The 14,700-nt window shown below is 43.4% G+C and overlaps 1 protein-coding gene across 1 annotated transcript in view; it reads left to right on the top strand.

Moving 5' to 3' along the window:
• Positions 1 to 1,518: 1,518 nt before the first annotated feature.
• The window catches only part of ANOS1 (anosmin 1), an 86,540-nt gene continuing 73,358 nt past the window's right edge, over positions 1,519 to 14,700 (top strand). Inside the window, exon 1 of the mRNA XM_083734374.1 lies at positions 1,519 to 2,132. Within this exon, the coding sequence (XP_083590500.1) occupies positions 1,884 to 2,132 (249 nt within the window). The 5' untranslated portion in view covers positions 1,519 to 1,883. The remainder of the gene's footprint in view (positions 2,133 to 14,700) is intronic.

Here is a 14,700-nt window from a genome sequence, read left to right as displayed (position 1 = left end):
GTTCCAAATAAATATGTTAAAGATTAGGTTGCCAAGCTATTATCTCTTGACACTTTTTTTTTTTACAGCCTTAGGAAAAGTAAGGTTTGTAGTTCAGTTGTGCCAAGCTGTGGTAGCTGGGGGTGCAAGAAGGGCTGAAGTTTCTGCTGTTGCCACAACATGAAATCACTGCCAAATTCCAGGCAAAGCCACTGGCAAGACTCAGTGCAGAACCATGCAAAAATTCCAGGAACCTTCGGAGGTGGAAAGACCTTTTAGGATGGTGCTGCATAAACAGAACGTTCTTGCCAAGGTTTCTGCCAATCTTCTAGTGATATTGCCAAGATGCAAATTTATGTTCATCTTTGATCTGGGATGTCAGAGCTGCCCTCTTGTTGCAGCATTGCCCCAATTGATACATATGTCCTCTTTTCTGTTTTGATGGCACTTCAAAGAGAAAAAAAACAATTGCCCCTTTGCTGAATTTCTAAGGCAAAATGATATGTTTAGTTAAAAAACAACAACCCATGAAATATTCCGGCAACCAAAGAAATATGAAATTTGAACAAAGAAAATGCAACAGGACCTACAAGAATTGAAAAATGTCTGTTCTTATGTCACTAGGCTTAGTGTGCTTGTTACTATAAGCAGTGTTTATATGCACACCAGCTAATACCAGCCAACAATACCAGCCCTACCATTAGGTAGGAGGCAGTGGATGCCTCGGGCTGCTTGTTTAGAGCAGGGGTCAGCAAACTTTTTCAGCAGGGGGCCGGTCCACTGTCCCTCAGACCTTGTGGGGGGCCGGACTATATTTTGAAAAAATAATGAACGAATTCCTATGCCCCACAAATAACCCAGAGATGCATTTTAAATAAAAGGGCACATTCTACTCATGTAAAAACACCCTGATTCTCAGACCATCCACGGGCTGGATTTAGAAGGTTATTGGGCTGGATCCAGCCCCAGCGCCTTAATTCGCCTGCCCATGGTTCAGAATGTCAGTAAAGGGATGCTGATAAATAATAATTATAATAATTCTTAATTTTTACTGTTGGGGAGGGGAGGTGCTTGTGGGATTTCGTGCCTCAGGCGTCAAAATAACTCAATAGTTGTGGGTTTGTGTCATAGCTGTCAACGTTTTTCCCTTTTTTAAGGGAAATTCCCTTATTCCGAATAGGATTCCTCGGAAGAAAAGGAAAAAGTTGACAGCTATGGTTTGTGTGTGTGTGTGGGGATCATTTGGCGCTCCACCTCAGGCAAGCCCAACTTCCCCTCAGGCCCTCATCCCTTCGAGCCTTTGCCCCTTTGCCCGCGCGCTGCACTTGGCAAAGGTGCTCCGTCAGGTGTTTTGCGCGCGACAGATGCACGATTCCCGCCCGCCTGGCTGGAGAGGGGCGCCCGTCTTCGCGGGAGCTTCGCAACGCTTCAGCCCATGCCGTGTGCAGCACGGCAGAAAGTTCTTCACCCGAAGCCTCCCGCCTTTTCGACAACGCCAAGCCCCCTCCCCGCCCGCCCCACAACCCATTCCCTCGCTTCAGCAGCACCGCCGCTCGCGCGACCTGCCCGCGGTCAGACACCCCGCCCCCTCCCCCCGCGCTGCCACTCAGGCCTCCCGCAGCCAATCGCGCCGCCTTCTGTCACCCCTCTCCCCACCCCCTCCTGGGAGTGAGTGGAGGGCGGTGAGCTCGGCGGAGTCTGGCGGGGGGTTGAAGAGAGTTGGATGGTTGAACTTTTTCTCTCGCGCCCCCCCGTCCCCTCCTCGCCGAGTTTGCTCCGCGCGCCGAGGCTGCCTCGTCTCGCCTCCTTTCGCCTCAGTGGCGCACCGAGAGCGTCCTGAAGGCGGCTGCTCCTCCTCCTCCTCCCGCGCTTCCTTCTCGCCGGCGCGCGTTATACACAAAGCCATGGGGTTTCAGGAGCCCGGCGTGCCTTTGACCCTTCTCCTCTGGATTACGGCTTCTTCTTGGGGCTGCCTGACCGGAGTGGCGGCCGGCGGCGCTGCTGCTGCTGCTGCCTCCGCAGCCGCCGCAGGAGAGGCGGCTCGCAGGCAGGACGACTCCTTCTCGGCGGCCAGCGTCTACGGAGCGAGGTGCACCTCCAGGTGCCTCAGTCTGCAGATCACGCGCATCTCCGCCTTCTTCAAGCATTTCCAGGTACGTGCGGCGGCAGAGGGAAAGCGCGAAGCGTCTCTCCCTCCGCAGAGACTTGGTTCGCACCTGGCTTGCTCCAACTCGCGCGCTCCTCTCCGTGGGAAGGAAGCGCGAGGCTGGGCGGCTTCAGCCGGGAGAGAGGGAGCGGGAGGAAGGGGACGTGAGGGGTCGCGGGCGGCACCTGCGCGCAAGGCTGAGGAGCCTCCTTCGCGCTTTACGCGAGTCCCGTGGAACGCGGCGGGATTTGCTCCCCGGGAGACACGCGTAAAGCTGGAGGAGGGGGGGGGGAGGCTCGGGAGGCGTTAAGCGCAGTGAGCGGAGAGCGGCAGTTGCCCCCCCCCCCCGATTACTTATTTACACAAACCCAAGGGTCTCTCTCTCTCTCACACACACGTCTCTGTGATTCTAAGGGAGAAGTGGATTCGTGTTTGCATTGACCATAGAACCAGAAGGTGGTCAGTTACTCCGGATCAAGCCACGCCGATCTTGAAGTGGGGCGATAGGGGTGCCTGGTCTGACAGGGCGATCGCCGAACCTCTGAAAGCAGATTATTTACTCCTTAACAGTCACTCGCAACCCCACTAGCAACACACACAATAAAAAAACACACCAAATAAATAAGGGCTGACGTCCCCTTTACTTTCCGCGATGCCTGTTCACGTGTGGGACATATTTCCCATCTAAGTTAGTACAGTAATTATTATTTTATCCGAATGCTCAAAGAGGTCTCTATTCTTTCTAGTGAGTGCGAGTAACTAGAGAGAGGTGGTTATTCTGGATTCACCAACCCATGATAAAAGTTTGTGATTTCCGGTAAGCTTCTTTCTTACTGGAAAGCGTTATGGCATGTCTATATTGCTTGACTCCTGAAATTGCTGAAAAGGTAGAAGAAGGTACACAGGGGAACCCCTCTCTTGCCCAGTAAAACATTCAGTTCATTTTTACTGGTCCCTTTCAGTACAAGCCTGTAAGTGTCTGCATGTGTGAATGAGAGAGAGATGCTAGTAGATGCTGAAGTTGTTCTTACACTTCGCTGTGATTAAATGCAGCCCTGCATTCTACAGTTGTGTCTTTGCAATACGGCTCGCAACCGGTTTGCTAGTTTGATTGGCCAAGAACAGTTTAGCACACAAGCTGCTTGATTCTTTTCAGAGTTCAGGCTGCCTGACTCTACTGAAATCACGGGCTTTAGATGTTCCAGCCTGCCAAACGCTGCATAGGGTTGGGCTGTAAGTTCAGAAAACAGGGCACTTTGAAAAAAGGTGACCCCTGAAGGCAGGGAGGGAAGAAGTTAATTTCTTATGTGGATCTCTGCAGGTGTCCCATTTACTTTGCATTTCTTTCTCTGGCAGTTATTTTGATAGCACAGTGTGTGTAATGTAGCTTCTGTGCTTCCTGCCAAAGGCAATGTGCTGGAGCAATTCTCCCTGATCACTCACGTGCAGATCGTGTTTTGATTTTGCCTGGAAAAAGAAGCAGGAGACGATAATGGCTCAATTTCCCACCAGTGCTTTTGACTCCAAAAGCAACTGAATAGGGGTGGTGATGTGATAATCAATAACTGTATTTTCTGTTACCTACCCTAAGCATTTTTGCAGCATATAGTATCTTGTTTCTTATGTATGCACGCCTTTAAAAAGTAGGCACATTTGATGGTACTGTGTTTTAGGTTGACATTCTGATAGTATGAAGTGGTAAGATGATGGGACCATAAGCTACTTTATATTCAGAATTCATGTGTGTTGGGGAATAGTTTTTCCTTCAGTAAAGGTTTTCTTGATTTTCATTGTTTCAGAAATTCATTTATATAAATGTCCATTGTCAGATCAGAAGAAAAAAGATACAGCAAAACATCCCTCTATGCTGCCTCTTAGAATATGGATGTTACATGCAACCATGGTTTTATTGTGTAGAATTACAGAAACCTAGTACAGAATAGGTACTGGTTTCCTGAGTGAGGGGGTTCTGATCTGTTTTTTTTTAAAAATAAAATAAAAGAAAAAATAAATTCAGGCTTTTCCTGCCATCACTTTCTATGCTTAAACCACAGTTACTCTAAAAATCCAGATGAGCACAACCTCTGATCATGTGGGGCTAACAGTACAAGCCTTTATCTTGGCACCTACTCAGAAGTAAGTCTCATTATGCCCTATGAGGCTTCCTCTTATGTAATAGAATATAGGACTGTGGCCTAACTGTATTTTTCTCCCAGTCCAAAGCTTGCTATCTAAATGCGCATCTGCGTCTCATAATTATATTCCTTGGACCTTTGAACCTTGCTTCTTGTATGGGTATGCATGAATCTATTAGTGTTGTTTAGTTCTTCACTTCCTGGCAATTCACACCATGGAACAGAATCATCCAGGTATCTGTTCTGCCAGTGCAGCTTGCATGAGTAGTTCTGGGATAACCAAGGCAGGGATAAAGGGCACCTTGTTTAACAAGGAGGCTATTTGTGTGCATCTCTTGCTTATTGCAAAGCGTTCAATCAACAGCGTGGGAAGCTGCCGGGTGGGAGGGATGCCGTGTGTCCCCTAAGGCTACAATCCTATGTCCAGTTAAGTGTGCTTAAGCCTTATTGAAATAAATAGGATGTAGGTGTGTTACAGGGTACAGAGTTGTAGTCTAGTTGTAGAGGGCAGCACCTGCTGTTACATTTATACAGATGTGGCCTCTCCAGATTCTACAACAGAACATAGCATATCTTGTGCCACATAGTTCTACTTTCATCAATTTGAGTAGATTTTATTTCAAAAATAAGAGCAAGCTGGCTACTGGTAAATCCAATATGGACATATTTATCATATCCATAAGTTCTTCATTTTAAAATTCAGCACATATTGCTGACACAGTGACTCAGGAACTCTCATAAATTAAAAGACTCTTGATATATCACAGTTGCTTGGTTTTTAAATAAACCCACTTTAAATACTTTCTCTGTTCACATGTGCTGGTATCCACTTTGTGGGGAGGAGAGTGTAATAATTGGAGTGAGCAGAGATAAGTTCCTGTGCTCATTTTGAAGGGTTTGGAGGAAAGCTATTGTATATAAAAAGATGATTGAGCCTTGCTAACTGGTGGCAGGGAACATCAACATTTGTAGAGTATTTCTCGATGAACTAAGCTCTCACATTAAATACATGCATAATGCACAGCACAATGTATATATGATTACTTATATTCCACGAAGTAGGCAAGAATTACAATACAGACTAGTCAGCAAAGATATGGCATGAGAGTACTCTCACTTACTACCTGTGACAAAATCCTGCTGACTCAATGGGAGATCGTACTAAGCAAATGTATACTGTATAGGATTGACTGCACCTGTTTGTATGGTGCACTCTGTAGCACACTTCAAAAGGTTGAAGTAGACTTTGGTCCATTAAAGTTTATGCCATAGTGAGTTTTTTTAGGCTATAAAATGCTACAAGACCTTATGGTTCTTACTAAAGAATGGTTATGAAAGGTGCTATTCATCTACTTTTGCTTTTTTCCCCCCTTTTTGCATTCATGGGAGAGATATCCAATGTTAGTCCTACTCAGAGGAGATGTAATGAAATCAATGGGTCTGCTTCTATTACTCTTAGTTTTCATTCACTTTCATATTTTCACTTATTCTTTACTTGGTTGTTGAGACCTAGAAAAAGAAGATGATCTGAAGCATGAACTGAATGAATTATAATAATTTCCCAGCATCCCATTTGCAAGTGAAAACTAACACATTCACTTTTGGGACAAGCTCTTCATTTGAATGCACAATGTATGTATGATGATTCCAAAGCACAGCAAAGCAAGACAAATAAAATCAAATCCAGACTAGATGATGAAAAAGTAAAGAGATAGAGCTTGATTGTCATCCTCACTATTATCCTATGGAGCTCTTGGACTTCACATTCAAGGAACAATCTGTGGTAGGGCAAGAACATTTCATCTGTCTGTGAAAATGCCTACTTTTGTAGGCAATGTATTATTCTTCACCCAGGTGAACCAGAAAGAAGAAGAATCAGAAGTGCACTCTGTTGTTTCAAGAATGCAGGGTGTATAGAGCTTGTGCACCCCCCCCCACTGTAACCCATCTGCATTCATGATTAGTATAGTTAAGTATTGATTAGATAAAGATACACTGGATAAAAATCCAAACCAAAAACTGCCATCTATGAACATGTCTTTTCTTCAGGAGATATATCAAAAGCTGGAAATTGTTAAACCCAGTTAATTATCCTGAAAGGGGATTAGTTACCCCCCTTTTTTTCACTGTTGTCAGTTGGTTGTAACTCTTTTTGTTTTAGTTTCACTGGCTAAAGGAAGCAATTTACACCAGCCAGTTCTTAGTGAAAGGCCTTTTTATGTGCGTTCTTTCTTGGCATGATTTCTTTCTGAAGTAAAAACTGCTGACAGAATGCACATTGCTAAACAATAGTGATTACATTTTAATTAGCTGGGGTGAAATAAGCTGCAAATTACTCAGTTAGGACTTAATAACTGGCTGGTTCCCCCCCCCCCCCATGCAAATCAATTGCAAATCAGTGGCTTTAATCCTAACCTGTGAAAGAAAAATTCAATCCATCTAAATTATAGGGGATTAAATACTTCTAAAACTTGAAGCAGTGGTAACATACAAAAGGCAAAGTGATCTTGTTAATAAAGGTTAACCTTTCTGTTCTCTTTTAATTGAGAAAAGAGAGGAAGTGAAGAGGGATATGGCAAACATAACATTGTCCTTACTACTTGGGATATACAGGTGATGTCCAGGTCAAGCAGGTGTGGTCAGCATTGTTCTGTCATGAAAACAAAGGTAACTTTGCACTGTTAAAGGTATCTGAAGAAGTGTGCATGCACACGAAAGCTCATACCAAGAACTAACTTAGTTGGTCTTTAAGGTGCTACTGGAAGGAATTTTTTTTGTTTTGACTATGGCAGACCAACACGGCTACCTATCTGTAATTTGCACTGTTATTTTACCATAGCCAATTCAGAAGGACATTTAAAGTGTAAATGATCCTGCAGTACAATAATCCATTACCTGTCTTCAGACTTTAAAAGAAGTGAATACTGCTATAGCTTGAACAGGAGGACCAATTGTCTTATAGCAAGAAATACAAGACTTGCATGTTCCGTCCTAAGAGATCTCTGATTCATCTGCACCAGTCTTTGATTTACTGTATGGAGACATTGCTTTGATGGCAGTTACTAAGCTGGTCTCAAAGGAAGTAAAGTAGGTTAAATGGTGCTTTTTACTGGGCCACAATCTGTAGGGAATAGTATACAAGCTTTGGAGTTTTGTCAGAGCTGGTTTTTTTAAAATAGTTCCATACATACACACTTTTTCTCTACATAAAATGCTCTGGAGGAATGGGATTGAACTGCTTGTGTGTTCTGTAATTGGTAAAAAAAGGATAGTGCAACTCAAGTAGTAAAATACCCCTGTGCACTTGTGAATAGCAATAGACGTGTGGCGCTGCAGGGCAGATTATGGCAGATTACACTTGGGAGTAAACATAGCTAAATCTTTGTTGTGTGAAGACGGAAATAGGTCGTGTTCTATTGTATTAGACATCCACATTGTGCACACGGTTTCAGAAACTTGTTCGCACCTTGCATGGTCCAGTTGTTGTTCACATTCTTTTAGGTAGTTGGCACTGGGCCAAGGAGAATTGGGCAATTTCCCCTCTCAGTCCTGAAGCTCACTAGGAAATCTGAGGCCCAACCTCAGATTTCAACCTGTGGAAGAAAGTTGTTGTGAGGCTAAAGTGGGATAATAATCTCCATGTGTGCCACTTTGAGCTGCTTGGAGAAAGATCAGGAGTTGAGATATATCTACATGACAAATACAAGGCTATTAAGAACACAGCCATAGCCATAGTTTTCAGCCATAGTTGTTGAAATTGAGTCTCTTCTAAGATGTGAATGGCTCGTACTCTTATTTAGGGGGTGAGATAAAACCAGGGGTCAGCAAGGCTTACTGGGCATGGGCTGGATCACTTCTGTGGAGATCCTCCATGGGCCGGACTAGCACAGAGCAATGCTGGAAATCACATCTGCACATGTCCACTGCATCACATGTCCATTGCTTCTGCGCATGCCCAGACGCCAAAAATCACAGCTGTGCAGAAGCAATTTCCGGAGCCATGGAAGAGAGTCCCTGCGCCGCGCTGTGCCAGTTTAGCGCAGCGTGCGGGGACTCACCAAGCAGGCTGCTCAATTTGGGGGTGGCTCATGGGCCAGTTAAGTGAACCTCATGGCTGCCAACCTCTGGATAAAACCTCTTAATCCCTGCTTGGCTGTGAACCATATTGTAGTGTTTCTTGCGTCTAATGACTCCATATATCATTTTTGTGTCATACACTTCATAATTTGCTATAATTTTGGGAGCATGGCAATGGAATTCTAATTTGGATTGAGCTGCCTGGTTCTCTGTCATGCATGAAAACTGCACCAACTGTAGAGAAGCTTAAAGACACAAGGTACTTTAGCACAACAGAACTTTCTGATTTTGTGGTTGGATGTTGTGTCTTTGTGGTGGTGTTGTTGCTGCTGCTGCTGTTCTACAGCACTTTTAGCTTTTGGGGAAAATATTATAGAAATATCTTAATAAATGAAATAAAAGAGAGGTGTGTGGGTGTGTTTCTTAACTTTTACCAACTCGTTAATGCTTTCCTGTGCAATCTCTCCAAGTAGGCCCAAGACAGTAAAAAAAGCCTTGAAGGGAATCAATGAAAAGGAAAATGGACAAGCAACATCCCTGCATTTCATGCTTAAGTGTTTTCGTTGCTTCTGTAAATGTAGTCACTCTGGCAAGAATGAAACTATTTCACTTCCTGCCATGTATAGATCTCTGTAACTATGTAACTATGATATTCTTTGTGGTATCCATATGTAACTTAACCAGTGTCATGGATAGTTCTGTTGGTAGAGAATCAGACTCTTAATCTCAGGGCCATAGCTTTGAGCCACACGTTGGGCAAAAGATCTTGGGCAAAAGATCCCTGCATTGCAGGGTTGGACTAGATGACCCTTGTGGTCCCTTCCAACCCTACAATTCTAGGAAAATTCACTACACTTTACACACATGTTCTAGATCAGGGATGGGCGGCCTGTGGCCTTCTGGATGTTGCTAAACTATAAATCACACCAACCCTGACCATTGGCTATGCTGGCCAAGGCTGATAGTAATTGGAGTCCAACAACAGCCCAGCAACAGCTGGAGGGCCATAGGTTCTCCATCCCTGTTTTAGATAAATGGAAAGGTCTATCTTTCTGTCTAGAAGAGATGCCTCTGGAGAACCTTCAGATTTCAGTGTATTAGGCTTTTATATGAATCTCTAGAGCCATGTAGTCTGCAGAGCATTGCTTATAATGTGATAAAATAGGAAAGACAGTATTCTTAGCCCATATGCACAGGTGTGATCCAGTTCCTATTCCTGTGTTCTTTATTCCATTAGAGGAAAACCAGACTTTTTGAGAGTGGTAAAGTGCAGATGGATAGACATAGGCAGAAGAATGCTACCTAATAAATTACATTGTGTGTTATGTTGATTAAGTGCTAGACATGCAGATGTTTCCATATAGAGTTTAGTTGTGTAGGTGGATTTCAAGGTTCTGGAGATAATCCAAAATAGATTTCTAACATGAAACCTTGGATATTTAAACTTGTTTGTTTAGGACAGACATCAGGGAATCCCTGACTGACTAATGTGAATTTGCTTCTTAGTATTTTTTGGAAATTCCATACCTCCCTTGAATCTCATTTGTGTGGTTTTTTTCATTTTGTTTTGATGCTCATTGGGAGTCTGTGTTAGCTTTTATAAGAATGATCTTGGAAAAAGCCAACTTACAGAAGATAATAATTTCACTTGCAAGTGAACCTTGATGCCCCATTCCAAAATGTATGCATGTATTTATGTTTATTTCAACAACTTATATACCCCTTAATATCGTAGTTTCTAAGTGGTGTACAATATATTCTACAAAAGAGACACCCTAGATAAAATCAGTCAAAATGAATCATAAATCAGAATAAAATGTAAAGTGCCTGCTAATACTTATTACAACAATGCATTGTGACTAAGGCTTCACTTCTTCAAACAAATTTTAATCTGGAATCTGGACCTGCACAGTACTACATCAGAATATGTACTTAAATTCTCCCATGTTTATATGAATTTGGGTGAAGAATTGGGAGCGGTCAAGCTGTAGAGGGAGACTATTTCAGGGGGAAATTTTATGAATGTATGAAGCTATCTTATAGCAAATTAGACCTTCCAACCTAATAGTGCCTGCTCTGACTAGCAGTGGGCTCCCAGGGTATTTTTCAGTCCTGCTACCTGAATCCTTTTCAATGGAGAAGCCAAGGACTTAACTGGGAACTTCTACATGCATGTTCTCTACCACTGAGGGTGTGTGCATGTTTGCAGATGTGTATAGTATGTATGTATGTATGTATGTGTACATAACTAAAGGATTTCTCTGAGCTGGAAGTCCTTTTAGCACTTCTATAGCATGTACCACACTGCTCATGTACTATATGTAAGATGCAGTTGCAACTCTGAAAATTGTAGCCTTGGTTTGAGATAGTCTTGGCCAGAGTTTCAAGGTAGTTTGAGGTAGTAATGATAAATGCAATAGTTAGCTTTGTGCTTCCTTGTGCAAGGGAATGGGTTGCATTCTGTTGAGATCCTTGGTGCTCTAAATGATGCAGAAGGATTAAACACTTTATATTCTTCTACTGTAAATCAGGCATCCCCAACCTGTGTCCTTCCAGATGTTTTGGACAACAGTTCCCATCATCCCTGACCACTGGTCCTGTTAGCTAGGGATCATGGGAGTTGTAGGCCAAAACATCTGGAGGGCTGCAGGTTGGGGATGCCTGCTGTAAATAGTTAACAAACAAGTATGCACTTTCTTAGACTTTAAGTGCTTCTGAACAGGATTTTCCCTATTGTATAAGTTTTTAAAAGTTCTCATAAAATGAGAGAGAGTGCCATTTCCATGACATCATTTATCTGAATTCTATTTTTCTTCTTCTTTCACCACATTTCTGGTATTGAATGAAAGGCAGTTTTCCTAAAAAAAGGATATCAACTTTGGTCGGCCCTCATGGCCCTTCACTTCATCAAATCTGGCCCTCTTTGAAAAAAGTTTGGACACCACTGACTTAAGAGTTGGAAGGGCATTAAAAAGGTGCTAAATGAACTGTGAATGATATTGAATGTCACAATTGCATTGTGGTATAATTCTACATCTAATATATATATGCTAATTGAAAAATAGTAATTTATTTATTTATCTGGAACATTTGTACCCTACCCTTCCACCAAAAGGGTTTCCCAGAGTGGCTTAAAGGTAAAGGTAAAGGGACCCCTGAGCTTAGGTCCAGTCGTGGACAACTCTGAGGTTGCGGCGCTTATCTTGCTTTACTGGCCGAGGGAGCCGGCGTACAGTTTCCGGGTCATGTGTCCAGCATGACTAAGCCGCTTCAGGTGAACCAGAGCAGTGCATGGAAGCACCGTGAGTGGTACCTATTTATCTACTTGCACTTTGATGTGCTTTTGAACTGCTAGGTGGGCAGGAGCTGGGACCGAACAATGCGAGCTCACCCCTTCGCGGGGATTTGAACTGCCGACCTTCCGATCGGCAAGCCCTAGGCTCTGTGGTTCAGACCACAGCATCATCCGCGTCCCTCCCAAAGTGGCTTACATACAATCAAATAGAATAAGACAGGTCTTTGCCCACAACCTTACAATTTAAAAATCCACGGCACACAAGGCAAAGGGAAGGGGAGGGGAAATGTCACAATTTTCCTTGCCCTGATTTCCTCTTGTTGAGCATGGATGTCTGGAGTAGGGAAGTACATGTATGTGCTGTGTGATGAATCTGTCAAGGAAGCTAGGGAGAAGGACCATTCAAGAATTATTCAGCCATTTAAGTTTTAAGCTTGCATTCTGAAGTGGTACCAACCAAGCACATATAACTTTATTGCCAGGAAATGTAAGAATGGAGGGACACTGTTAGATTGGCATTTTATTGGGCATGAATAGTTCTTATATAAATCAATTCCTCCAAGACACTTTCTGATGATTATACCATGTGTTTTTAATTTGATTCATCCACCAAAAAATAGCCTGAAATGCATCAGTATTGTTCATCATTTGTATGTGCAATAAATATCTCTACCTACCTTTGTGCTTTAGCTCAAGATTAAGATGCTCTACGTTTTCCATTTGCAGCGATCAATTTTGTCAAATAGCATCAAATCATCACATGCCTGCAAAAAGCATACTTCATGATCTTGCAATTTAAATCTTTGTCCTTGGGCACTGTGATGAAACAAAATAGATGAGAAGAAGGTTGCTTCTTGTTCAAAAGGATTTTCTTCCATATTCCCGAAGATAGATTTTCTGTCATTCTTGGTTATGAAAAGAAAGGTATTGGAAAAGAACTTGAATGAATTTTTAAACTACTTGCACATTGCCCGGAGGCCTGTAGATATACCACGTATGCATCTGTGGGCAGTAACACTGTTGTGGATTGGGCTGGCTTCATCATGGTGAATGAGTGGCCTTTGTTTTCTCAGGGTTATGTTTTTAATGACTGTGGATGGTCCCCTGAATGGGCAATTCATTTTACAGGATCAGGGTCTCAGACCAGTGCTTTCCAGAGTTTGTGCATGAGTGAGCTGAGTGGCTGGAGGTGGTTGAAAGTGAGAGAGACCTGCACAAGTTGCTTTCTGATGTTTCTGATAAAAGTATACAATTTGGGATTTGCAACAATATTCCTCTTGCATAAACAGAAGTGTTCTTGAAACAGAATCCGATAGCACTGCAGGGCAGGGATGAGAAAGATTTTAGGAGGGGGAAAATGTACACATTTGTCTCTTCCCACACTTCTGAAGTCTTTCCTGTTGTGCTATGTCAGGGATGAGGATGGTGGATTTCACTTGCATCAGCCCACAGACAGCAGCAGAGCTTCATGCTCTGGCACCGTGGGTGGGGGTGGCGAGCAGGTGGGGCCATGGCTGGCGAGTGTCCCAGGGGCATGGTGCGCCGCCTGCAAGGGTGTGACTCATGTCCTGGGGGCGTGACGTGCCATCTGCGGGGGTGTGGTGCCCAGCACGGGGAGGGGGGCAGCTGTGATGGCATCCCACTGGGATCGTGCTGCGGGGGCAGTGCGCTCCCTCCGCACTCCTCTTCCTCTGCCAGTGCCCATAGATAGCATGACCAATGGTCATGAATGATTGTAGTCCAGTAACATCTGAAGGATGACAGATTTCACATCCTTGTGCTAACTACTGCTAAAGTGCTCAGATTCAGGGGCAGAAAACTTAATAGCTATATAAAGAGATAGGAGTTCCCTGAATTTGCAGAAGCCAGTACTTTTTCTGACAGTGGCCCATTTCACAGCCAAAGTGATACGCATACCAACTTTGATATTAGAAGGAATGTGGGGCACAACACTTGCCTGCATGTCCCATAGCTGTATCTCAGATATATATTTGGTGTTCATTTGAAAGTCTCATTCCTCGTTTTGAAAGAAGTGGAAAAAGACTTACATGGGTGGTTAAAGTTTGATTAAACCACAGAGACCTCAGAAAGAAAAATAATGGCATGAGTGATAATTGGCTTGTAAATCTTACTGCCATTTTGGCTATACATACTAAATAATTTTGCAGGCAAGCAACTTTTGTAGGCTGTTTTAATTTAGGGGTGCCAATATTGGGGGAGCAGGTAAGCCCCAGCCCACAAGATGCAGCACATGCACACCATTTGAATGGCAATGCCCATCAACTTGTGTGGGACAGCCCCCTCAATATTGTATTGGGGGAAGCTGAAGGAACCTTGGCCCCTAGAAGTTGGCTCCTATGACCTCCTGCCAGTTTTCATTTTTTGCACTTTACATTAAAAATTAAAATGCATCCATATTGTGATCAGAAATATTTTCAGAAGGAAAGGGGATAGAAAATGGGAAATTTACTCTAAATGTAACAAAAAGCTAGTTTTCTATTATATTGCTTATAATACTAAGAATTAGAAGACAGCAATGGCAGATTCTGAAAGGAAAGAGTTCTACTTTGCCATAGCAAAAGTCTTGCCACCTCACAACTTGATGCATTAGACCTCAATCCTAACCCCACTTTCCTGGGAGTATGTCCATTGAATTCAGCAGGATTCCTTTTAAGTAGACATTTTTAGAACTGAAGCCTGTCTGTGGTATTTATGAAGAACCCATTCCCTGATTCTTCCTAGTACTCCAAAGAAGCCTGAATAATTTCAGTCACACCTATCCCAAACATTGGGATTTGAAAGAAATGGCTGCAAATATTGGACTGTGTGCAGAGGTTGCGCTCTGACTGAGGCTACAATCCTATGAACCTTTACCCGGGATTTTGAACACTGTGGGACTTGTGTTGGAGGAAATATGTATAGACATGTACTGCAAATGTACCTGGCATATGAGCGCACACAGTTAGCAGATCTACAGCTGGCCCGCCACTTACACTTACAAGAGTTTGACTCCGAATGTCTGTGTACAAAGGCAAAATCATGCAAAGTCAGGAACGCCTGGAACCACT

This window comes from Podarcis gaigeae, assembly GCF_964106915.1.
Source record: "Podarcis gaigeae genome assembly, chromosome: 4".
NCBI classification, from domain to species: domain Eukaryota; kingdom Metazoa; phylum Chordata; class Lepidosauria; order Squamata; family Lacertidae; genus Podarcis; species Podarcis gaigeae.
This window is presented reverse-complemented; position numbering and strand designations above follow the sequence as displayed.